Source organism: Excalfactoria chinensis, chromosome 1 (assembly GCF_039878825.1).
Source record: "Excalfactoria chinensis isolate bCotChi1 chromosome 1, bCotChi1.hap2, whole genome shotgun sequence".
Lineage (NCBI taxonomy): Eukaryota > Metazoa > Chordata > Aves > Galliformes > Phasianidae > Excalfactoria > Excalfactoria chinensis.
Window position 1 is genome coordinate 110,513,681 of NC_092825.1, and position 25,302 is coordinate 110,538,982.

Sequence of the window (25,302 nt, forward strand, 5' to 3'; positions counted from 1 at the left end):
CTCCCTCCCAACTTAGTGTAGTCTGCAAACTTACTGAGGGTGCACTCAATCCCCTCATCCAGATCATCAATGAAGATGCTCAACAGAAGCGGCCCGAGCACCGAGTCCTGGGGGATGTCACCTGTGACCAGCCGCCAACTGGATTCCACTCCATTGACCACAACTCTCTGGGCCCGGCCATCCAACCAGCTCTTCACCCAGCGGAGCATGCGCCCATCCAAACCACAGGCAGCCAGCTTCTCTACCAGAATGTTAAGGAGGACAGTGTCAAAGGCCTTACTGAAGTCCAGGTAGACCACATCAACAGCCTTACCTTCATCTATCAAGCAGGTCACCTTGTCATAGAATGAAATCAGGTTAGTCAGGCAGGAGCTACCGTTCATAAACCCATGCTGACTAGGCCTGATCCCTTGGCTGACCTTTAGTTCGTCCATGATGATACCTGAGATTATCCTTTCCATAACCTTCCTGGGCTCCGAGGTGAGACTGATGGGCTTGTAGCTGCCAGGATCGTCTTTCCAGCCCTTTTTGAAGACGTGGTAATGACAGGAAGAGATGGCAGGGACTGGAAATTTTGTGCTAGTAAAATTGGACCATCAGCAAATTATCACCCTCCTTGCCCAAAGCAACAGTGACACAGGAGTTGTGACTCAGCTGTGTATCTGAATTTCTATGCCCTTAGGACATTTCATGAAATAACAGTTCAACCACTGCACTTTCTGAGCTTAATAAAAGCAATACAATGCTAAAATCAATTACTGGCAGAAAGCAGAAAGTTCCAGATATTTTGAAATATATGGATCATTTCTAAAGGCTAATTGTGGAGTCATTTGCCATTTTCTTTCTTCCTCTGAAGTAAAGGAATAAAGTGGCAAAAGAAAAAATCTACTATGGTCCTTCAATTTGAACTGTTGAGAATGTATCTTAAAGATTACTGGAGGATCTGATACTCAACAGTGGTGATCTTGAAAAATAGTTAGAGGAAGGACAGTCTGCGCAAAGAGATCATCAAGTTGAGAAGCTTAGTAACAACACAAAAGTAGAGAGGGAAATTTGTTAGAAGATCTGGGTTGTTGGATAGAGGCACTGATGGATAGAAATGAGAGAAAACCCAAGAAAGGAGTCCAGAGTAGATCTGAAAAGGTACAGACTATTAATACACAATTACTTAAAATCTAAATAATTATCATGATTAACTGAAAACAGAGTTTTAAGTTTGGGTTATTTTAAAACATATTCTTAGTGGAAGTACTAAATTTGGTAAGCTGTTGTTCCCCTAATCAAATATTTTGTGTGGGAATGTATTTGCTATGCTTAACAATAATAATAGGTAAATTACATCTTTTACATGGTTCAAGATAAGTAGTAATGTTTCCTAGATATTCCAGCATCTGAAATAAACTCTTACAGTAACTGATTTCAAATTAACAGTAACTAGGCTGATACAATCAACTGATTCCAAGTAATTTTATTGGATCCCTTCAGACTAAGGCTGCACCTTTGAGTCTTTCTGTAGGATGCCTGCTTTGCAGAGGGGTTGGACTCAATGATCTCTAGAGGTCCCTTCCAACCCCTACAATTATGTGATTCTACAAAGCTGCAGATGGTTTTGTGCATAATGTCTACTCATATGTGAAGTGGGCCACTGAAGCTCTGAGCAGGACTTGCAACTCCATACAAAGCTTCAAATCACTTGTTCAAATTTAAAAATAGGTAAATATATAATTCAGTTCTCCCTTCATGTCAAAGAGTAGTTCAGCTCTGTGTAATTCCACATTACATTCATTCAGATACGGTTAACATAGTTAGTAACTAAACAGTTATAAGAAATGGAACAAAGCTTCAGTTTTAAATATGAATGCTACTGCCTAAGTAATGTTTTATTTATCAATTTTGTCTTTTATTTTGAAGTGCATTTCAAGATACATTATTAGAGTTTTGGGAACTGAAAAAAGTTATGCAAAAGAAAATTAATCCAGACTCCACTTTCTTTCTTTTCAGTATGTCCTTTGTTACGTAAACTCCTCTCCTCTGGTCAATGTTTTGTCTTTTTATTTATTTATTTTTCCCTATCTACTGAAAGCAACTCAGCCCTTCACTAATGTTCTGCACTGTGTTATATTTATCAATTTAATAACTTGTCACTAGGTTCTCAGCTGATAAACTAGTTCCCTTGAAGATTAGCCTCAGAAGGAAAACAAAACTAAAATAAAAGAAACCCTGTAAAACCTGACCACCCTCTCAAAGATACATCATTGAGCTCACACCCAGAGTATCCAGTGCATACCCAGCAGGATCCTGTGGAAGGTATTAGAAGATGGAATGTCCCATTCAGAACAATCCAAATGTACCATTTAAACAAATATTTCAATTTTAGATCAAAAACAAACATGAACTGTAGCCAAGAACAGTTTTGTACAACTATTTCAAAGCAAGCCATAATAAATAAACAAATAAAAAAAATCACTCGATCTTTTATCAAATAGATAAAAAATAATAATATTGAAAATATATATTTTCATCAACTTAGGTTTTGGGTTGTTTTCATATTTTCTCTGAATTTTACTGCAGGTTAATTTTATCAGTCGACCTTGTTATCAAAAACAAAAGCAATAAGAACTATAACTGTATGACTTTGCAGTCTGCAATGTTAAAAACTCTAAAGTTTTCCACACACCAAGAACCTCATTCTATTTTTCTATTTTATTTCTTCTTATCCAAATGTATTTATAATCACAAGTTGCAGTCTTTTCAAGTACTGAAAGATGTTTTATGAAACATTCAGCTTCAACAGGTTGGAAATAAAAATGCATTGAATGTGGCAAAATGCATCACCAGTTTTCAATGTATAGTAGAACAGAAATTCGGATTGTCAAAATATGGATGTCTTGCTTAGGTTAAGTAATCAGCAACAAATGATTTTACTAAGTTACACTGAGAGAATTATCCAACAGCTACACAGAGATCAGACTTTTTGCTGAAAATAAGACATCAGGAAAAAAAAAAAAAAAAAAAAAAAAAAAAAAAAAAAAAAAAGTTGACAATAATTAAATGAGCCTGCACCACTGAAATAAAAACCTAGATTATTACAGATGTGAGAAAAAACAGTAATTGATAATCTGAAACAAACAAACAACAAACCAGCAACATAAGATGCAACAAAAATCCAAAGCAAAACAATCCAAAAGCAAATCAATAACATAAAAGAAACAGCAATGACTGCAAAAATAAAATGCAGTACTTCCTGAACTGTTTTTCAGAGTATTTTCTGTTTGACTGATTTATTTTTTTCCATCCTTAATGCTGTTGCATGCTTTTTCCCTATTGACAACTTCAGGTTCAGGACTGAAAGCTAGACAGTATGCACAACTTACCAATAGGAAAGATAACACTGTTTTTCTTTGTATTCTGAATTGAAAAAGTATCTTGAAAATAAATTAAACATCACTAATATAGAATGTATTCAGAAAAATAAATAAATAAATTAGGAAGATCTTGTCTTTCTGTTTTAGTAAAAGTTACAAAACTACAAAATAATTTGTGATAGATTCAATATTTTCTTCATTTTATCTTGTTCAAATGAAAATTAACTTACATATTTTTTCACATACAAAGGCAGTTTGTAACAGTTCATTTTAAAAATTCAATGTTTCTTTAATTCAAAAAACTACTTCGTCATCAGATTTAACTTCCCCCAAAATGTACTGGTTCCAAAAAAGTCAACAAATATGCAATAAAGCCCAGTAAGAAATAAATAGGACTTCAAAATAGGAAAAAAAGTAAAGCACATTCACCTTTCCTCTGATAAGATAAGCAGAAGTGACTCCCACACAACTTATCATTGAGAATTCATTACAGCAATGAAACTGTGAAGGAAGCATACACAGCATACTCATCTGTTCTCTAGTGTGGGGCAGAAGTTGATGCCTGACCTTTACAGTAAAAGAAAGAATAGATTCACAGGCTTCATACTTGGCCTAGAAATTAAGATCAAGTGAATGGGACAGAAAATAAAGAACAATTTGCAATGAAACTATTAATGAAGGCAACCCAGTAAAGCACAAATTAAATTAATTACTTTGAAGTAATTACAGTAGAAAAAAAAAAAGGATTGTAAAACCTTGGGAGGTTAACAAATCATCTTTGTCACAAGCAAAAAAAAAAAACCACAGAGAATTGCATCTTTTCAAAACTGTATGGCACAACAGCAGTTGCTATATATTACTAATACTTGCAACTGCGTATTAGAAAGCTAGCTAAACTTGATTTTCAGTTTAAATAAAATTACAGTTCTGCTCAAAACACTTCTCTCTTTCAGCTAGCTTTTAGAGAAAGAGCTAAAATGGAACAACTAAGAAACTAACCTTTCCCCTAAGTTATTAGCTCTGGAGTCTTAATACAAGGCTTCATTATTTTCTTTGAACCTCATTCCTAGGCTTATCAGAAAGTGAAATTTTAGACATCTTAAACACACAATATATTAACAGTGAGAAAACAACTCTAAAGAATGGTATGTTTCAAGAAGAGTTGGAAACAGAATCATTCCCCTGGAAAGAAACAGCATTTTTATGTATTAGTTATCAGAAAACCTAAGTGCAGCACCTTCTCTAGAGTTGGTATCAACTCAGAAATGTTTTAGCATAACTTACTTCAATACCAAACATACACAAAACATGTTCTCTTTCTACATCTATGACCTCACATGACCTACTTTGAAATGCAGGTGTATTACACAAGTCTTACCACTGGCAAAATGATACAACATCACAAGTGAATAAAGCAAGTTAAATAGCTGGTTAAATATGACAAAACTTTCAATTACTTCAGTTTTGTCCTATGGCATGACATTAGTCAGACAATGGCAAGGACAATTGCTTTTTATTTAAATCTTACTTTGAAGGAGACCTTACAACTTCTCTAGGCACTGGGGAAGTGCAATGACATTGGAATTCACTCACTGTTCTACAATCTGGAAATTACCTTTTTTTTCATAGAAGCTTATGTCTTTGTCAGCAGTGGAGAAGAGGCACTGACCTTTAGCACGTTGGTGTACTGTTGTGGTAAACTCTTATACTGAAAAATCTGTAGATTGTTAAATGACACTGTGAAAAAACTAATGTCTGTTAAGTCACTTCATTTTATTTATCCTATTGCACAGACATCTGACAATTTAACTCAATAGTGTGAAAAAGTTTTTCGCCTTCCTACAACTGTTCTGTGTGACGTTGCACTTTAATGACTAATACAGCAACAGAGTAATAGACTATTAGCAATGCTATTCTCCAAACTTCTGTTTTGGCCTCACCAAATCTGAATTCTGATAATCTGAATTCTGAAATCTACCCAGCACAAGTCTAAATACTTCTAAGTGGCATATTAATTTAAGTGCTTAGAACTCATCTGTTAAGACTGTCTAGACTGCAGATAAGGTATGTGTTTCCAAAGTAGTTTACATGGAAAATAATGCTTATGGCTTTTTCTTTTTTCCTCTGTAGGTTCTTGCAAGTTTTTGTTACATTCAGACTTTGATCCATAACTAAGCATTTAGATACTATACGAGAGCTGAAAAAAAGTACATATATGAACTTGAGGTACTCAGAAGACAGTAGATTAAGGTGTTAAATGATGGCACAGAAAAAATCTCACTGCAAATCTATCAAGAAACTAAAATTGTGCAAGTTTAATGTTCTGTATTTGAATGAATTAAGTTATGGGTAATATTTTGGATGAGTCATTTCAGTTTGCTCCTTTTCTCCTTCTCTCTCCAGGATAGCTACTTTTGCCAGGGGAAAAAATAAATAAATAAATAAATAAAACAAGTATGATTTGCCCCAATTTCTTCAATGACTTTTAGTCTTGTTGTAAATTTCTTACAACTTCATCCTTTAACAGCCCCGTTCTGCAAACTCCACAGCTGGTGGTGAAATATAAAATGAATGCATGCGTATCTGGAAAATAAATAACACCAACTGATTTTTCTGCTGAATAATTGTCTCAGAAATGTTACTGATCCTTACTCAGTTTCCTAGAAACTGAATGCTTAAAGTTTGATTACAAAAAATGTAAAATATATTTCATAGGCTTTTGCCAAGGGCAAAAATAAATCTACAGTGCAAAAATGCAAGTGTTGGAAAGTGCACAGAGTGGTCTTACACAGTCAGTGGAATGACAACACAACAACTAACAACATGGAATAGCAGAAGGCCCCTCCCAAAATTAACTCCTAGAAAAAGCAGTTCGACTCCTTATCAAATACAGCCCACACCTTTTGACTGCAAAGTGCTCAGAGTTTTCAGCAACAGAACAAAGGGCAACAGACAGAAACCAGAACACACAGAGTTCCATAAGCACAAGGAAAAACCTCTTTATAATGAGAGTGACAGACCACAGGAACACGCTGCCTATTGAAACAGTGTACTCTTCTTCTTTGGAGAGATTTATGACCCATTTGAATGCTTTCCTGTGCAATCTGCTGTAGGAAACCTGCTTTACTAGGGAACTGGACTCAATCTCCAGAGGTCCTTTCTAACCTCTATCATTCTGTAACTCTCCATATTTTCACTTCCTCTTTGTGGTGCCATAGCCATAAACCCACTTATGCTTAATAGCGTCTCTACTGGGGCAGGGATCCCTAGGAGAAAATTGGGCCTTTCTTCATAGCAAGGAAACATTTGTAGACAGACAGGTAGGTAGGCAGAATTTCATTGTTCCTTGCCTGTCTCTTTGTTTTGCCTTCAGCATTCACTTTAGATTATATAGTCATGGACATCTGGCAGAAGATTTGGTTTCAGACAAGCCAACCACGTACCTTAAAAAAAATATCAGCTTTCCTTCAGGGTGTAGTCTTCTGATCTGAACAGCCAAAGTATGGTTGCTATTTTCCTGCAAGTTGTTGATGTTAAGATCCAATATTTAGGGTTTCTAGTATTATTCAGTCATTGTCTTTATTCTACACAATACCACGAACATAACTTACGAACTGATCATAGTGAGTATATAGTGAATACATAAAAATGCATGAACGCAGAATGCTCAGCAGTAGAATTTTTTCCTACAAGGAAATACAGTGCTTCTTATATCTTCAAGAGTATTATCTCTAGTTAAAAATGATCTTACAGGAGAACAGTAAATCATGCAAATATAGACAATCATTATTCCACACAGCTTAATATGAACTGTTTATTGGCTTAAGTTTAAACAGAATATGAACATTTGTTAATTTAATTAATTAATCTGACTGTGAAAATAAACGAACCTGAACAGGTAACCAAGCAATCTTAACTAACACTGCTTCCAGGTTAAGTCAAATTTTAAAACATGACAAGAACTGAAAGTATACCCTTGCAGTATCACAACTCTACATTAGAGCAACTCAGAAGTATCACCCTTAACATGTGATTTCTACCAGAAGACAGATAAGGCAAATCACTACAAAAGATGAACCAGATTGAATTAGGAAAATGGGGGTCATGGATTGCACTGTAGGACATGTAGATATAGTCTCCAAAAGGCTCACATCAACTCCCTTAAAAAGAAAGTGCTTAAAAAACAGTCTTGAATTAACTTAACTGGATGTAGTGCTGAGCAAGCTGCTCTAGCTGACATTGCCTGCATCAGCAGGGTTGGACTAGATGATCTTAAGTCCTTTCCAACCTAAATGACTCTATAATTAAAATGGGAATTATCAGTTGGAATTATTTCAAATAGAATTGCAATTGATTTAAAAGTCTGGAAAAATCACTCCTTTTTGCCAAGGATGAAAAAGTCATTTGTGGAAGTAAGCTACTCCATATGAATTTGCAGATTGCTTCAATACAATTGGCTGCTTTGCATCCATACACCTGACAGTTTCCTGAAATGAGTTAGGTGTTTAGTGCAAGATATTCAAACTACAGGAGCATTCAACTTTCAAATAACATTACTATGTTGTAATTTACCATCACAGGGGGGAAAAAAAGAAAAAATAAAAAATAAAAAAGAAAAAAAAAAAAAAAACAACAAAAACAAAACACAAACCCAATAGAAACACAAAAGCTCTTTTGAAAAACAGATTTTTTTTAATCTTATGGTAATGACAGATGTTGCGTATTTCACATTTGAATTACAGACAGTAATAAGAAAAACTACTTTGAGCAAGAATGGCCAAACAATTCAGTCCTGGAGCCTGAAGGACAGCCTCCTCTTTTCACGCTTAGCTATTTTTGACAAGTCTTTGTGCATGCTGCATGGATAGCGCTTCCTCCCTCAGTCTTTCAGAAGGAACAAAACAGTAAGCATTTTAATCTAGGACATTTCATCAATTTTAGTTTGCTTTATGTGTAGCAACAAAACATATTCTAATGGGCAAACCTTATTATCACAACTCTTATTTCTTTATTTTAATATTTCACAGCTGACTACACTTAAATAAAAAAGAGACATCTATCAGTTGGTCATTACTTGTCCTTGAGGGTTTTCAGTCTCCTTACTCTCCACAGTCATTATTCTACATAAAAGTGACAGCGTAATATTCAAATAAATAAATCTTCTGATCAAAGGTCACTTGTTCCTTTACATCTTCTAGGCCACTTGCCAACAGATGCCAATCAGCAAAACTCCTGTTAACAATTCCCTACAGTCAACAGGAACCATGGAAGCAGAGTCATTCTAAATAGCCACTAAAACTCAGTGAACAAACTACATAAGAATATCTATTGCTGTCCTCTTGGCTTTATATTTTGTCTTTTTACTATTATTATTCATTTCTAAATACATACAGCATACTATAAAACACTGACCCTTTGATTCTACACAGTCTTTTCACATACCATGATACTATTCAACATCTCTCCAGACTCTGGAAAGTACTCGTATGGATCCCAGCAACAATAAAAGGTCATATAACTACTTTAAAATGTCAGCCATCCTGTTCATAAATGCTCACAGAACAAGTAACAGTCACTGTATTCATCATCTCCAAAATAAGAAATGCATCACAAAGGGTCTGTGCTGGTGATGCAGTCATTTCTAATCGCCTAGATCCTCTCAGAATGGCTCAGAATTATGTTGGCTTCTTCCCTAATAATACAGCTCCTAACTCCCAACAAACTGCATCATTGCTTCTCATCTTGACATAGAATCATAGAATCACAGAATCACCAAGGAATCACCCCAGCTCACTACAACCTCCCTTCAGATAGTTATAGAGAGCAATAAGGTCTCCCCTCAGCCTCCTCTTCTCCAGACTGAACATTCCCAGCTCCTTCAGCCTCTTCTCATATGTCCTGTGCTCCAGACCCCTCGCCAGCTTTGTTGCCCTCCTCTGAACATATTCCAGGGCGTCAATGTCTTTCTTACAGTGAGGGGCCCAAAACTGGACACAGTACTCGAGCATAAACACAAAAATAAGTTTCAAACCATACACTAATATTACTACATACATTAATTGTTAACTTCTTTCTCCAATGATTCACAGACAAAGGAAAAACAAACAAACAAACAAAAAAACTGACTTTTTCCTCAGCAAGGATCATTATCGAACCTGGAATAAACCACATTGCCAGTTTTGGCTATAGAATGGGGAGGTGGATACTTCCGCTGTCTACATAAGACTGCTCCCTTGATCTTTCTCTCCCTTCTGCCTCAAATACAAAAGCGGTTCACTGTTTTCCTCATTCAGTTTCACATACAGAACAAGTGAGTATTATGATGCCAATTCAAAGCAAGCATTTTGAAACAGTCTTCATATAAAATAATGTTAACTTCTTAACAAGGTAATGGTATAAGTAAGATTGTCCTCCTGAATCCCTTAAATCCAATAAGGTCCGTTCGTATTTGTTAGGACTTAATCGTGACAACTTTCTGCTTCTTGTCACTAAACAGAGAAAAAGGATTTTCACAGCAGTGATAGTACTTTTAACTGTTCAACTGCAGAAGACTCCTCCCTCATAGAAGTTAATCTTACATGTCAGATAGACATGGACAGGCTTAGCTTCTGTGTAACCACCCAAAAGGCCACAAGACCCATCAATTAATAACGAAAAACTAACATTCTGTAACAGAGTAAACAACAGCTAGAGGCCATTAATATTAATTGACACAAACTCCTGTGCTTCACAAGAAACTTGTCTCTTAATCATTGTAAATGCTTTGCTCCAACCTCAGTGCACTGGGAGTACCATACATGAGTCTATAAATTGTGCAGAAAAAAACAAGAACAAACAAATATATTAACATCTCCTCATTTAATTTTTGAACCATCTGATTACTATTCAGTGGATATCAGATTCAGTATGAACTAATTTCCTTTTGACTAGATTCCAAAAGAAAATGCTGAGGCAAACAAACCACAGACAGAATGAAAAACAGAATGACACCACTGATAGAAAGATGCTCAGAAGAACAGAATGGCAGTTATATAGTAATATGCAGTTGGGTTACCAGGTCTCAAAAACAAACAAAACAAAGCAAAACAAAACAAACAAAAAAAAAAACCACCACCCAGAAAATATACAGACACTCAACTAATGGGTACCAGATTCCTGTTTCTCAAAGAAATGAAAATCCGGATAACCTGGATTATATATATTTAATTGTTATTACCTGCTTTATTGTAGAATGGAGCTAATTCAATTGCTAGGTACAAGCAATTAAACCAAACGGAACAGGTATTTTTCCTTTGAAAGTGTTCTCAAAGCTGTCTTGAATATCATAGATAAATTCATTACATATAGCTAAGGTGAAGAATTTTTATTCTATGCATTTATATATTATTTATTATCAGTTGTTGAACACTCATCATGGTATTTGTCACATGGTAAAAAAAATCCTGGCTTTCTTGATGCTAAGGTCAACATTGCTAAAAGATCATTTGTTCTGCTTCCAGATAAAGGAAATGTTTTAGAAAAAGAAAATAAGAGTCTCATTTGTACTGAGATATTCACTATATAACTGGTATTATGGTCTAAAATAGACTTATGTAAGAAATCATTCCTAAAAATTCAAAGGGGCATAATTTAGGAAAATGTCTATTAATGGTTGTTAAAGTGTACAAAATCATTCAAGCAAAATAATTACTTGATTTTTATATATATTTCCATTCTGTTCCTCTGAATTTCCCTAGTTGTAAAAAAAAATAAAATAATAATAATAATTAAGAAAAATCAACAAGGGTTGCAAAGTCAAAATTTGAATTTTTGTTTTCATGAAGTTCATAATGCTCCATATAAGTATGGCTACAACCACCCATGTTCATTACTCGTAGCTCAGACAAAAAAGTACTATATATTAAAAGAGAAAAAAAAATTTTCCTACATGAATAATACATGTGCAGACTTCAAACTCATAATAATGATATGAGGGACCCTGTACATCTCCTGATAAACCATCATGGAAGAGACTGTCCTCTCAGTAAAAACTAATCTCTATCATAGAATAAATATGACAAGATTTCCCTTCGCACAACTGAGTACAGAATATAGCTCCTTCATTAACTCCGCATGACACAATCAGCAGAAAAACAGTGGAAAACAGAAAACAGTAAACTCTCTACTTTTTTTGATACAAGATGACATCAAATTGCTATTAGTGTCTAAAATGTCAATATTCTAATTGCCTAATTATACAACGAGGTTAAAATATGTTTGTTTGTTTTTTAATAAACTTTTTCCCCCTCATTCCTCCCACCCCTTTTGAAGATTATTTAATACTAAAAACAAATCCTCTGTTCAGCAACCTTGGTAAAAAAAAAATAAATAAAAATCACAAGATGGAATGGTATATTCTAGTATTTTATTTAGCTTACATATTACAGAGAAAAAATCTGCATGGATCAGTAAGAAGCTATCTCGCTCCAATTTACTGGAGAGAGAGGAGGTTCTTTGATATACGTACACCCAACATGAGATTAAGAAATAACAATTCAAATGTTGGTTCAACCAGTTTATTACAAATCTTAATCAATCAGGGAGATAGGGAAGGGGAAGTTGGCAACTACAAATTAGGATGATGAGGAAGGGGAAGCGGGTGACAGAAAAGATAGAAGCAAGAATTGAGTAAAGCGGGGATAATCACCACGAGGATCCAGCAGCATCCTGTTGCAAGCCGTTCAGATGGTCTAAGGCTAAAATGCAGTGGGGGAAAACAGCAGAGTGGCCAGCCTTGGGCAGCAAGCAGGTAAAGCAACAGAGTCTAGGAGGAAGTGGCAGGCCTCAGGTAGTTGACCCAGAAGTAACCATCAGCAGGTAGGTAACATGTCGTGAAGCATGTGATGTCAGACACATCTTCTTCTTCAGCATGCATCACATCACGAGGAATCAGATGTCAAAGACTTGTCCTCATGGTTGTTAGTGCAATAAAGTTTATGAATGTTTGTTCATTGTACTGGGGAGGGGGATGTTGCTGAGGGGCTGTACGGGTGTGGGGTTGAGTGAGCTTTCAGGTCTTGTAAACACCCCTGCGGGAACACGAGCATGCCTGAGCATCCTGCTTTTGCCACTTCGCTCCCCCCCCCTTGCTCCAGATTGGGCGGGCTCAGGACAGGCAGCAGAGGCACCCAGCAACAAAAAGGGAGCGCAGTCATAGAGGTCTGACACGCCAACCATTCAGAAGAACTAAGAGACTATAAAAGCCAGGGGCCAGCAGGTGAAGATCGCACGCCACATGCGGAGCTGCGACTTCCTGGGCCGCCCAGTGCTGTTTTTGCTTGTGTTTGCTTACTCAAATTAATAAATTGTTTAAGACCCGAAAACGATGGGGTCTAATTTGTGACAGTCCCTTTTTTTTTTTTTTTTTTTTTTTTTAAATTAATTCCTCTTCTACCAACATGGCATTCCTGGGTGCTTGGGTAAGAGCCATGTGCAGCCCCTCCCACCCCCCCAGATGGATATTTCCCTCAAGATAAGCCCCCATAAAAGACTGCTTCCTGGCCATTATGCTGTGTTTATCTCACTCTTGTTGCCCTTGGCCTGCAAATATTCAGACAAAAGATTTTGCCATCTTTGAGCTAGACCTGCCTGGACTTCTCCATCTGTGTCCTCAGCAAGCTTTGAGACAATGATGGAAAAGAATAATCTCTTACAGAAGCTCCCTTTCCTAGCCTGTTTGGTGAACATTAGGTAGTTAATATGCAAAAAAAAAATTCTTCACAACTAGTTAGCAGTCATATATCACTTGGTCTAAGAAGAACAGCCTTTAAGAAACATTTTTTTACTCAGGATGTAAAAGGAATGGATAAAATAATCCACTTAGTTCAAACTAATATAGGATAATTTGAAGAAAAATTGCAGAAGGAAAACCTTTAGAAATGTAAGCAAAATACTTCAAAAAGCTGTTAAGTACTGCTTCTAAGTCAATGTTTGGAATGGCAAAGCTAAAGATGAGGGATCTTTTCCTCCTTGCCTGACAAGGCATTAAAACTTAGAGTTGTGCATTCAAATAAAATTGACAGGAAAAGTATAGATGCATTTAAGCCTTACTAACTGGCACACTTGGATATATAGGAATATGTTTATTCCACAGTTTTTACATATTAATATAACTATTACACAAAGACTTTTTTTTTTTTAATGTTAACACAGTTACTAAGTACTCAAAATATAAAATGAATCCATTTTATGTTAGAGTCAATTGAAATTGTTCACTGCCTTATAGAAATGTATTTTAATAATCAGAAAATATCTGATGGATGTTCTGTCAGATAGAAACAATCAAATATAAAAGTTGAAGTGTTACATGAGTATATCACACAGCTAAGAGCCAGCTAATTTAAAACACGTTTTAATGAAAATGTAATAAATATATCATTAATACTTTTCCCTATACACACTTACTATATTTAACTGATGAATACCACACAATGGTAGAACAGGTCTATAATTGCTCTACTGTTTGTGAAAGATCCAGATTGACTCTAAATAAGATCATTCAAATGTTTGGCATAACGACAACTCTTATGACCAAATGTTTGGACCAGTGCAGCATAATCTAAACCTTCTCTTACATTACTATTGCTTTTTCAGTCAACAAGAAGCACAGACAAAAATAAAATTACGGGATGTAACTTAAATGCTGAATGCTAGTAGATGGTCAGAGTTGTTATACATTAAATAACAAACAGAATTTGAACCTGCAAATACTTTCACATTTTTGGCATGATATGAATTCTCACCAACTTTCTGAAGGTAGGTTTTCATATTTTTGACAGATCAGAACAGTGCACTTATAAATGCACTTATATCAGATGAAGAAACTCAGACTTAAATTTACTAATCACTATCATTTTAGTATAGATGATAAGAATCTTACATAAAATGACCCTAGCAGGAGAAATCCAACCAGAAGTAAAGAGAAGGCATATTTTCAAGAATAGATCTCATTTAAAAAACAAAAGAGAGAGGTCACATATATAAGAAACATTAAATTAGTTTCAGATTTGATATTTAGAAATAAGCTTAACAAAAATAAGAAAGAACCAGCCACAGTAAATACCATCATTGAGAATACCAGTGCAACAACTTCTTCACTCTTAATACATTGTTTTGATTCATAACAGCAAAAGTAATATATCTGTAAAAAATGGCTATTATTTCTCCATATTTACATTACTATGAAAATATGCTATTATAAGAGAGGGTAGAAGTGCATGGCATGACACCATTAAAAGCAAGTACTCATTTATTATGGAAAAAAAAAATCATTATTCTAAAAAAGTATATAAAAGATATTGTTTTGAAGCCTCCACTTCTTCAATTAAAAATAACATTTACATCATGCTTCAATTTTGGTTTAGTCTTGATTCATTACACTTCCAAAATTACGTCACAATAAATTCCAAATGAAAGGTTATGTTTTCTTGTTTTCATTCAAAAATTGTCTATATTAAAGCATTACAGTTTTCTATTTTGCTCCCATATTCAATCCTTATTAAAGAAATCGGAGAAGGACAGCTGCATTCAACTTTGAAATAAAATCACACTTCAGTCATATATAACGAGATTCCAAGAGACACAGTAAAGAATAAAAGTAAGCCACAGCCAAACCTTTGATCCATGGGGCAGAATGAAATACATACAACTAAATATATATAAACCTCACCATACGCTGCCACTGATTAATATGCTCATGTTGCACTATATATGTTTCTTCCTTACATATAACTATAAATAGATTACCTCCAGGAAGAAAAAAAATAATGTCACAGTACACATAAATGAATCTTGTTTCCTAAAAGTCTTCTTTTCTTTGTCTGAACATCAATTACATAGCTTTCCCAAACAGACATTAAAATGAATATTTAACGGTTTTCCTTCAATTTTTCCTCAGAAAGATGATATAAACAAAAAGAATGAAATAAAGTGCAAAGAAAACTTCAGTTTTTATTATTGTCACGTTGAAGTGGCAAGTATTTTATAACTGTCTGCTTTTTTGCTTCTTTTTAAAAAGGCTATCATGGTAAAAATTACTTCAAGGGGACTGATACTGACTGTATAAACTACATTTGGATTAAGAAACCTCACCTGAAAGCTCACAAACGCTCAACTGTGATCAAAAAGAACAACCTCACCCAGACACATTCAAATGATTTCTGTCTAGGTAGATGTCATGTTGCAAATACATCATCTCATCACCAGCTCCTTTGTTCTGCACATAGTGAACAGAATCCAGTCTTCTTGAGCTTAAATATACCATAGTCTCAAGTCTTGACTGAGAAATATTTTAAGATTAGAGCAGTACTCCTTACTTTCCTTTCCTCAGTCATTAAAACATTGAAAACAGAACTAGTTTCATATGTTACAAGTAGAATCTATTGAAAATGCAAGATGTTATTTCAACTGTTGCCCAAGATGTACAAAGATCTCCCTAAGCATCTCTTTACTATTACAAGTATTGCTGGCAGCCAACTCCAGCTGGAAACAGATAAAAGAAAAAGAAAATAAATAAATAAATAAATCAAGGCCAGACTTCTAGAACAGTACAACAAAAGCCACCTAAAGCAATCAAATGACAAAAGCAAAATAACTAGTTACAACAAAATTCATTAATCCTATCAACGTGGGATCCATCCATCAAGGATTTAGTTTCCTTATACCCGCAGATCAAAGACTTTGCAGAAATATTAGCCAGCAAATTTTCTATTATCCAATGAAAAGGAATAGAGGGGGAAGTTAGAACTTCATGATGAAAAAAAAAAAAAAACAACGATCGTCTCAGTATCGAAGTTCTTTTTTTTTTTTTTTTTTTTTTTTTTTTAATTTTTAAACATACAAACAGAAACACTATGAAAGACAATGGGCAAATATATCACCCTCTGCTGGATTCCCAAAAAGGCACCTGTATTCTCCTTGTTGCACGAATCTCTTTTACAACATACCTGGTAGCCCCATGAAAAAAAAAATAATGTTTTTTCTTATTCACTTTTCACAGTTATTAAATGTATTAAATTTAACGTGATTAATCTGATTAATCTTTTTTAATTATTATAAAAACAGACTAAGCCAAAGCTATGTGAACTGCATATCCAAGAGATTCTTCAGCATAAAGTATGTAGTCAAACAGATAAACTGCTCACATTAAAGTACAGCAGCTCAGTGACAGCTAGCAAGTCTTTAAGTAAGCTAAACAATCCTGGGGATATAATGGGGTGGAAACAACAATATTCTCCTTTAGCAGATGAACTGTTATTTTAATTTTCCATAAAGTCCATGCTATACAATATAGTCTAATATGGAATTTGCTAAATTGTTTGCTGCAGAATTTGAAATCTTTTTGACTAAACTCCAAACAACTACAACAACATCATAGTGTATATTAGTTAATTTTAAGGTTTTCTTCTTTCAAAACATATTGTAAGAGGAGATAAAGATTTACTTACCTGATCCTCTTTTGGTCACAACCTTCAAGCTCTGAGTTAGAGTAGCATACAAGAGAATCAAGTTTGGAATAGGAACTTTCATCTTCTTTCTTTCCACGACTGCTCCCTGGAGTACCAAAAAGGAAAAAAAAAAATAAATAAAAAAATTAGCTTTATGTTGGTATTGAAACAACTTTGTTGTAATTAATCGTAATACTAGCATAGTAGAAACATTGAATACAGTTCTTTGTGAGCAACTTAATGCAGCAAAATGATTCATTATTGCTGAAAAGAATAAGTAAGCTGAAATCACCTAAAGGAAAACATGTACACACACTGCACTTAAATCTAGAGCTGGAGTTCTAATTGAGTAAATACACTGAGAATTCACCATGCCCCTGCTAAAACCTTCTAACAGATCTGTTGAAACATTTTTGATGAATTCACCAAATGAAAACTGGTGTTTTCACTAACCTTCAAAAAATAGTATCAGTTTCTTTCTCTTAATCATGTAATTGCCTTTCCCCAACATAAGAAAAATAAATAACAAAAGAAAATAATACCCTTCGGCACTGGTTTTCTTCCAGTTATTCATTCTACGGACTGAGCACAAGATTCACAATGAAAATAGCCATTAATTACAAACAAATCTGGCCATCTTCTTGGGAACAGGGAAGCATAACAGCCCACCAGAGACTCCTATAAGTTCCTTCTATATGAGCTAAAAGCATATAAGCAAGATTAAACACAATTCGCTGTAGCAAATGAGAACATTATTAGGAAGGGAGAGAGACAAATCATGTTGTGGGTCAGGCTTCAGCTCTTCATATGTAGACAAAGATTTCCACTTCTACTCACAGAGTCACAAAGACCTGTAAGATCACCTAGTCCAATTGCCAACCCATTCCTTTGATCAGTCAAGACCATGTCCTCGGTGCCACATTTACACATTTCTGTTTCTATGTAACACATCCTCAGGGGAGTAAATGCTATGAGCAGCACATGAAAACAGGGAGCACACAATTTGTTAATTTCAAGGGTGTAGGGATGTAATCTAGCCATAATATTGCTCCAGCTTTGTTCTGAAATGGCTGCTAGGACTAACAACCTACATTTTAATATTTTAATTTGTGAAGGGAGCTTAGCTTTCTATCTCATCCATCTAGAAAGTATAGTATATGTATACTCATGATAGCATGTATTTTATGTGAAGTCTTATATAACAAAAGAAAGGACTGTGATCAATGGTTCTTGAAATTTCTAAGGAAGACTCTGATGAAACTGGTGCAGTTTTGATATTGACCTCTGTTGATCACAGTACTGTACAGCAACTTAAAACATTCTCAAAAGGAACCACAGAGTTCAAGGATTGATTTCAAAGGAGATCATGCATCTTTTGCACTTTCATTGGCAGTCAGGTTACTGAGTACCCAAGACATTTCTGAAAACAGTATCTTAAAATAGCTTTATTTTAGAAGAGAACAGGTTGGAAATAAAAAATAGTGGAGGCGTAAAAGAACACATTATGGGAAGAATTACTTAAACAATGATGACTCCTGAAGAATCTATCTTCAGAAGTGTTAGATTTCAAGCTATTTGAGAAGTGCAAACCTAATGACTGTGGCTTTATCAAAGATGAGTGATAAAACAGACTGAAAACAGCAGATTTTGACATCAAATTTTTGATAATGATATTTATAAACACAGAGATATAAAGAAATAATAGTATGTTTGCTCATTCACTGGCTGTGAATTAACTATAGCACTTTGGCACTGCAGGTTAAAGACTAAAATGTATCCACATTCATATCCCTTAGAGAAGTTAGAGGATAAATTGCCTATCAGCAAAGGAATTAAACATAACATACGGGATTTCTCCAAGTTAAATTTGGAGCAATATGAACATTTTTAGTCAAGGTTATTTAAATAAATAATGTGACCATGGGCATAATATATGACATAGAAGCTTAACATTTTGGAACCCAGAAACAAAGTTTAATTTTCCAGGAGACAATGAATAGATATCACAAAGCATTATGCAAAAGTTTACCACGGACTTGAGTCAAGCATTTCTGAAATCAAAATCCCATTTCTCATTGCACTAACTGATGCTGCAGGAAATCAAGAAGCTGCTATCTTCAACCTCAAGGGTACTAGTGAGAGTCAGCACCTTGCTCTGCATGAGCCTAATAAATACTGTCTAAAGAACAACAGGAGCTTATTATATGTTTACAAATTCAGTAAATAGCTTCTGACTGAGAAAGCAGATCCAAAAACATCTTTATTGACCACCTGTGAAAAGGAAACAATATTGCTGATAGCTCTGAAAGAAATCTAAATACATACATGTACACACATAGATGTTTATATGTTTGCATATATGTATTTGTAAAAGAAGCATGAAAAGAAAGCCTTTGTAATATAATAATATCAATGAGAAACAACTCTTTCAACTAAATTCTTGTTGTGGTCCATATATATTTCAGTCATATATTTTATCAAGCCTATTCAAAAAAAAAAAAAAAAAAAAAAAAAAAAGTCCTCATAGCAATTAATTGCATTTAAAACATGGTTCCACTGTAGAAGCCATTTACATTTATTCTCTTTATTCTCAGAGATTAAGGTCTAGCTTAAAGATATAAGAAAAATATGCTTGTAGCAAATCCCCAGAAAGTAAAGTCTGCTGCTGTCTCCGAGATACCAAAAAGTATGCCTCCATGAAGCAATACAAGCACTAAAGCAGATCATATCCGGGTTCTCCCCCAAGGTCTTCCAACCCTTCTGCTCCCATTACCTTTCCTGCAGCAGAAGTTATTTGCTGGCCTTGTCTTCATTTAAAAAAATAAAAAATGCAAGCAAGCTAAAAATTGCTTCAGTGGAGTCTGTGCTTTATGCCTTTGGACGTCATTAAGGAAGCTGTGGAACCTAGCTCACATCATTCTCATGACTGATTCAAAGCAGGTGCTTAACATCACTTGTCTCCTGTTCCAGGTGAATGCCTCAGCAACTGACTAGTCTAGAAAATGTCACCTTGTTGAAATTGCTTGCAAAGATTAAAATAAGCAATTCAGAAGGAAATTAAAAAGAAACATCCCACAGGGGATCTTATAATGCACAGAAAATTGTTATGCTACTGTAATGAGTATGTCTGAGGCCTATATTCTGTAATGCATTGCTAGGTTTTAAACTGAAAAATAAAAGGCATAATTCTAAGAAACCAAATTCTTAACACTAACTTTAAGTGATAACTTATGAATTGGAAACTGCCCCTTTTTCAGCAATTAGTTTTTACTAGTTGTTTTCTAGTAAACAGGTGGGAATTTATTACTTAAAAAAAAAATCTGATTTAAAATGGAAATAGAAGAAGTTTGCTGTTTCTGGAAGCAGTAGGCAGATATACAGATGACATGAGCACATACAAAAGGCTTTTTTACCATTTTTTCTGGTTAAATCTTCCAGAAAGGTAAGGCAGTGTATGGTAGTTTGTAACCATTCATTGCTCCTTCTGAAGTTGTTTGAATGCCAGTATATCTTACAAGCTCTTTGGCGACAAGACTGCCCTACTCTTCGGGTGAATGTTAGACTAACATTACATTTTCGAAACGGGGATTTTTCCTTGCCCTTTTTGATACACTTGCAAGAATGGAAGTATCTTTCATCTCTGTGCAGTATTCACCATTTCAGAAGTGCAGCAGTGGGTTATTTGTTTGCACAAAGCACAACATGAAATCCTGTTGAATATTTCGAAATAAAGGCATTCCACACACATTTTAACTGGGCATGTTATTAAATTTAAAAATTATTTTTGGTAGAAAGTGTCATCGCTTAAAACAATAATAACAGAAGCCTCTAGCATCTGTATTGCTGAGTATCTCAGTTTCCAGTTGAGTCAGAAATAGAAGTACAGCTGTATTTCAATACTTATGTTCCTTGGGGTAATGCCAAGCATGATTTTTTTTTTCTTAAGTGTCATAAATACTCACTGTGAGAAGAATGCATAACCTCACACACGTGATCCCCAAGACAGCTCAGCAGAAATTAAATTAACCACAGTAAAGTAATTCCTGATAAGGCAGTAAAATAGGAGAAAAAAAAAAAAAAAAAAAAAAAATCTCTTTCCCTAATTTTACTTATGTTCATTTTGGGCCCTTCCCAAAAGCTAAATTATACTTAATTGATATAGGAAACCTTCTACTGGCTCAGTCTCCAACTGTAAATTTACAAGCTTGTATTTCAACATTAGTCTATAAATGCTAGCTACTGTCCATCAGCTAATTATCTGAATATCATCCTTCTTCCTGTGCTGCCTTTCTAACTTGGAAGGATATTCCTTTATACACGTTGAATTTGGAACTATAAAGTTCAGGTGTCACGAAAGTGCTATATTAGTTAATAAGATTAGTTTGCTAATGATATGGACTTTGTCCATCATGCAAGATACTGTAGAAATGATTATTTGACTAGAATTAGTTAACATCATTCTGTGACTCTCCTATGCATAAAAACATCATCTGATATTCCCAAAAGTTTTATCAAACAAAGATGCTTTGCTTAAGCATAGATAGTAGTTAAAAAGGATTCTATAAGGAAGAAACCTATTGTCAGAACTAGACAATGATCTGGCCTACAATTTGTTTTCCATTTTTTAGTAAAACAATGTCATTGTAGCAATTGCATTTAAGGTGATGAACTAGCAAATATATCTTCCACACTATCTGCATCGCTTAATGTGTTCCCAATGATGTTATTAAGTGACTTTTCTGTGTTATAGTCAGTGGTCAAAATTTCTGGGTATTGCTTTATCTATTAGGAAAGAAACAAATGGTAGCAGATTGCAGATAACTGAAATATCATACCATATCCTTGTGAATCTACTACTGAATAAAAGATTGAACTGATTTCCACAAATTAAAACAGTCAGCTGAAAACTGTCTGACATATATGTTGGGGAACCAATGATGAGAAGAGAAAGAACAACTTCATGAGAGCATTATAAAATACAGTTGCTTTCCAGTGGTCTCACGTTGCCTTGTGGGATACCAGTCAGCAGGGCACCCTCTTCATTCCCACGTAACTCCTCAAGGTTTTCTCTATCAGTCAAACTGCCTGCACAGTTGTGATGTGTCCTGAGACACTTGTGTTCTTTGAACAGCACGTGTTCCAGCTATGAGGTACATCTGTCTCTTACAGACAGAAGTTGGCCACTGTCTTTTAAACATCTTCTTGCTCAATCACGACAGAAGTATACTTTAGTTCTGCTTCATACTTTCATGTTTAGTGAAGAACTAAGGGAAATACATTATCCTATCTGAAAGCAAGACAAGTAGCAAGGCCTTAATTCCCACATAGCAGAGCTTACACAAATAATGTGTTTAGCTGAAATGACTCAGACTCCCCATGTCTATTGCTCCTTTTACGATTGAGTGACCTGGGACAGAGTGAGAAGAACCCAGTTTTTCATTATGCCATCAGTGTTGGTGCAATAGAGGCAGGAAAAGAAAAAGAAAGCCTTGGAAAAGCATGCTAGCATGTTATTCACTCAGGGGTAGAGGAACAATGGATATACAGGAGTCTGTTTTCATTCCAAGGAGCTATTAGATGAGGAAAAAAAAAAAAAAAATTGTATTAGCATAAGTTTAAAAGATTACGAAGTTCAGTACAAGTAGATGCCTACTTTATAACAGAATATTCTATCTACTTTGACTAGCAATGACACTTCACGAAACAATTTAATTCCAAAAAATTCTCTTAATAATATCACCCGTCTAATTCACTACTGAAAGAGGCATTTTGCCTCAACTATTGGACTGGATGATCTTGTAAGTTTTTTCCAACCTTGGTGATTCTAAGGACACTAATGACATAGTATTATTCAAGTTGGAAGGGACCTTCAAAGGTCACTGAGTCCAAATCCCCTGTAATGAACAGGGACACCTACAGCTAGATCAGCTGCCTCGGAGACCTACAGAGCCTGACTATATATGTCTCCAAGGACAGGCTATCCACTATCTCTCTGGGCAACCTCTTCAAGCGCTTCACTGCCTTATTGCAAGAAACTTTTTCCTTAAATCTACTCAAAAACTCCCTACTTTTAGTTTGAAACCTCTTCCCCTTGTCCTATCACAACAGACCCCAATAGTCTTCTTATAGGCCTCCTTTAGATACTGAAATGCTGTTATCAGGTCTCTCCAGAGCCTTCTCTTTTCCAGGCTGAATAGCTCCAGCTCTTTCAGCCTGTCCTCACAGTGGAGGTGTTCCAGTCCTTGGATCATTTTTGTGGCCCTCCTCTGGATGAACTCCAGCAAGTCCATGTCTCTCCTGTACTCAGGTCTCAACATCTGGATGCAGTACTCACATTGAGGCCTCACCAGTGCAGAGCAGATGGGCAGGATTACCTCCCTTGACCTGCTGGCCATGCTTCTTTTGATGCAATCCAGCATGCAGAAGGCTTTCTGGACTGCAAGAGCACACTTCTGGTTTATGTCCAGATCTCCATCCACCCGTACCCACCCCCAGGTCCTTTTCATCAGAGCTGCACTCCATCCTTACATATCCCAACTTGTACTGTTAGTAGGGGCTGCCACAACCCAGACACAACACCTTGCACTTGAATTTGCCAAACCTCACAAAGTCCCACTTGGCCCAGTGTTTGAGCCTGTAATCTTAGACCTAGGAATACAGTCTGTTTCCAGTTTAATTCTTACTCAACTCCGACACATTAGAAGTTAGAAATGTGGTCTCTAGTTTACATTACAATTCTTATATTTGAGCTCACTTGGTATCTTCAGGGCTGTGGAAAGGTGGAAGTAGGTGTTCCATTTATACCTTTTCTTTCATAGGCTGAATACCAAATCCTTCAGTATTCTCCAAATCACATTATGGTAATCCGCTACCACACCTGGGCATGCCCAGCCTTACCCAGCTTCCCTTTGAGCATCCCTCATCCCTTAGCAGAGCCCCATGTCGAGAGCATGTGGGCAAAGGCACAAGATGTGCCATGACTGCTCCTCACTCATGACTTCCAGGGGAAGAAGGCAGTCAGACGTTGCTGCAGGCAGGCACCTGCTGCTCCACAGGGTCTGGAGTCACAGAATAACTGCATTCACTGGGGTCTGCTTGCTTCCAGCAGAACAGTTGTGGCATTTTAATGCTGCAAGCAGCCAGAGAAGAAAGTCACTGCTTCTCCCCAGAAATATAAGGACCATAATTAAGTTTGCGTGAACAATAAATAATGAAAAGTTCTAGAAGCTCACAGTATTACCAATTTCTTTACCCACTTTAAAATTATGTTTAGGTAAGTGAAACTCATATAAAAGCATCTGGGCAGCAAAAGTTGAGTTTCTGTACAGGATTTCATAGGCAATCTACCTCTTTCAGACCAAAATAAAATAAAATAAAATAAACCTGTATCATTCAAACAAGAACAGAAAGCACCTGGAGAGAAATATTTATAAAGAACAAGTCTGCCTTAGCATTCAGATAAAGGATCTTATGGAAAGCTCTTAAAAAAGAAAAAACAAAATCTACAAGGATTACTGTCATTAAATTGGTTTGTAAAGGAATTAAGTATTAATGACCTTTATAATGAAAACACATACTTTTGCAGTTCATTAAAACTGTAGGAAGAAAACTTCAAAATTGGATGTGACTAATGTTTGTTATACCTATATAACAATTCTTCATGACAAATAGGACTACCCAACAGCAGAAAGACGGTAGAATACTTATGACTCTATAAAACTATACTGAGATCCAAGGTCAGAAAAGGGGTGTTTCTGGCCTAATCCCATTAGAACTTTTAAGTGCTGCTGAATAGTACTGCTTATTAATAACTTTTCATACATTTGTTGGTGAGAAAAAGAGGATGATTTCTTAAGAGACAGAGCTTCCTGTACTAATAATGTATTATGAGTGTTTAGCCATAAAATAAATGATATTCAGCCTTAAAACTGCAATAGCCTGACGGATAACAATGATTATTCCAAAGCCACCTAACATTAATTTCAGATTATAACAATGGAAAACATAAATCATGTAAAGATTCACAGATATCTAGGTCACAGGCTGACTATTAATTACACGGTAATTGCAGTACATTCCATGTGCTTCTTGTAATTTTCATAGCTTATAACTGTATTCATCAAAACCTTGCTTTTACAATAATAACTAAAAATAAAACACTCTCTCTAAAAAAAAAATCCCTACTTTCCTCTGGAAGTTAAGAGCACTGTCTTCCACCATAACAGGTAAGCCTCTACCATGTCAAAGTTGAGATTTTAAATATTTTTGGATCAGTAGGAGACTGAATAATAGAATGGTCTCAGCTGTGGTGAATCAGATGTGGGATTCCAAGCCCTTAATTGAAAGCTTTTGATATTAAGACAGAAGAGATGTAGCATAAAGATAACAGAGAAGAAGAGGCTAGAATCCAGCAACTCTTCCTTTCCTGAAGAAGTGCTGTAAATATGAAGCCA

General features: G+C 35.4%; 1 protein-coding gene across 2 annotated transcripts in view; it reads right to left on the reverse strand.

Moving 5' to 3' along the window:
• Nucleotides 1-25,302, reverse strand: part of IL1RAPL1 (interleukin 1 receptor accessory protein like 1) — a 659,497-nt gene that overhangs the window by 562,955 nt on the left and 71,240 nt on the right. For both annotated transcript variants that reach the window (XM_072357399.1, XM_072357408.1), the window contains one exon: nucleotides 16,850-16,955. In XM_072357399.1, coding sequence (XP_072213500.1) covers nucleotides 16,850-16,931 — 82 coding nt within the window. In that variant the 5' untranslated portion in view covers nucleotides 16,932-16,955. Of the gene's footprint in view, nucleotides 1-16,849; nucleotides 16,956-25,302 lie in introns of those variants that run through there.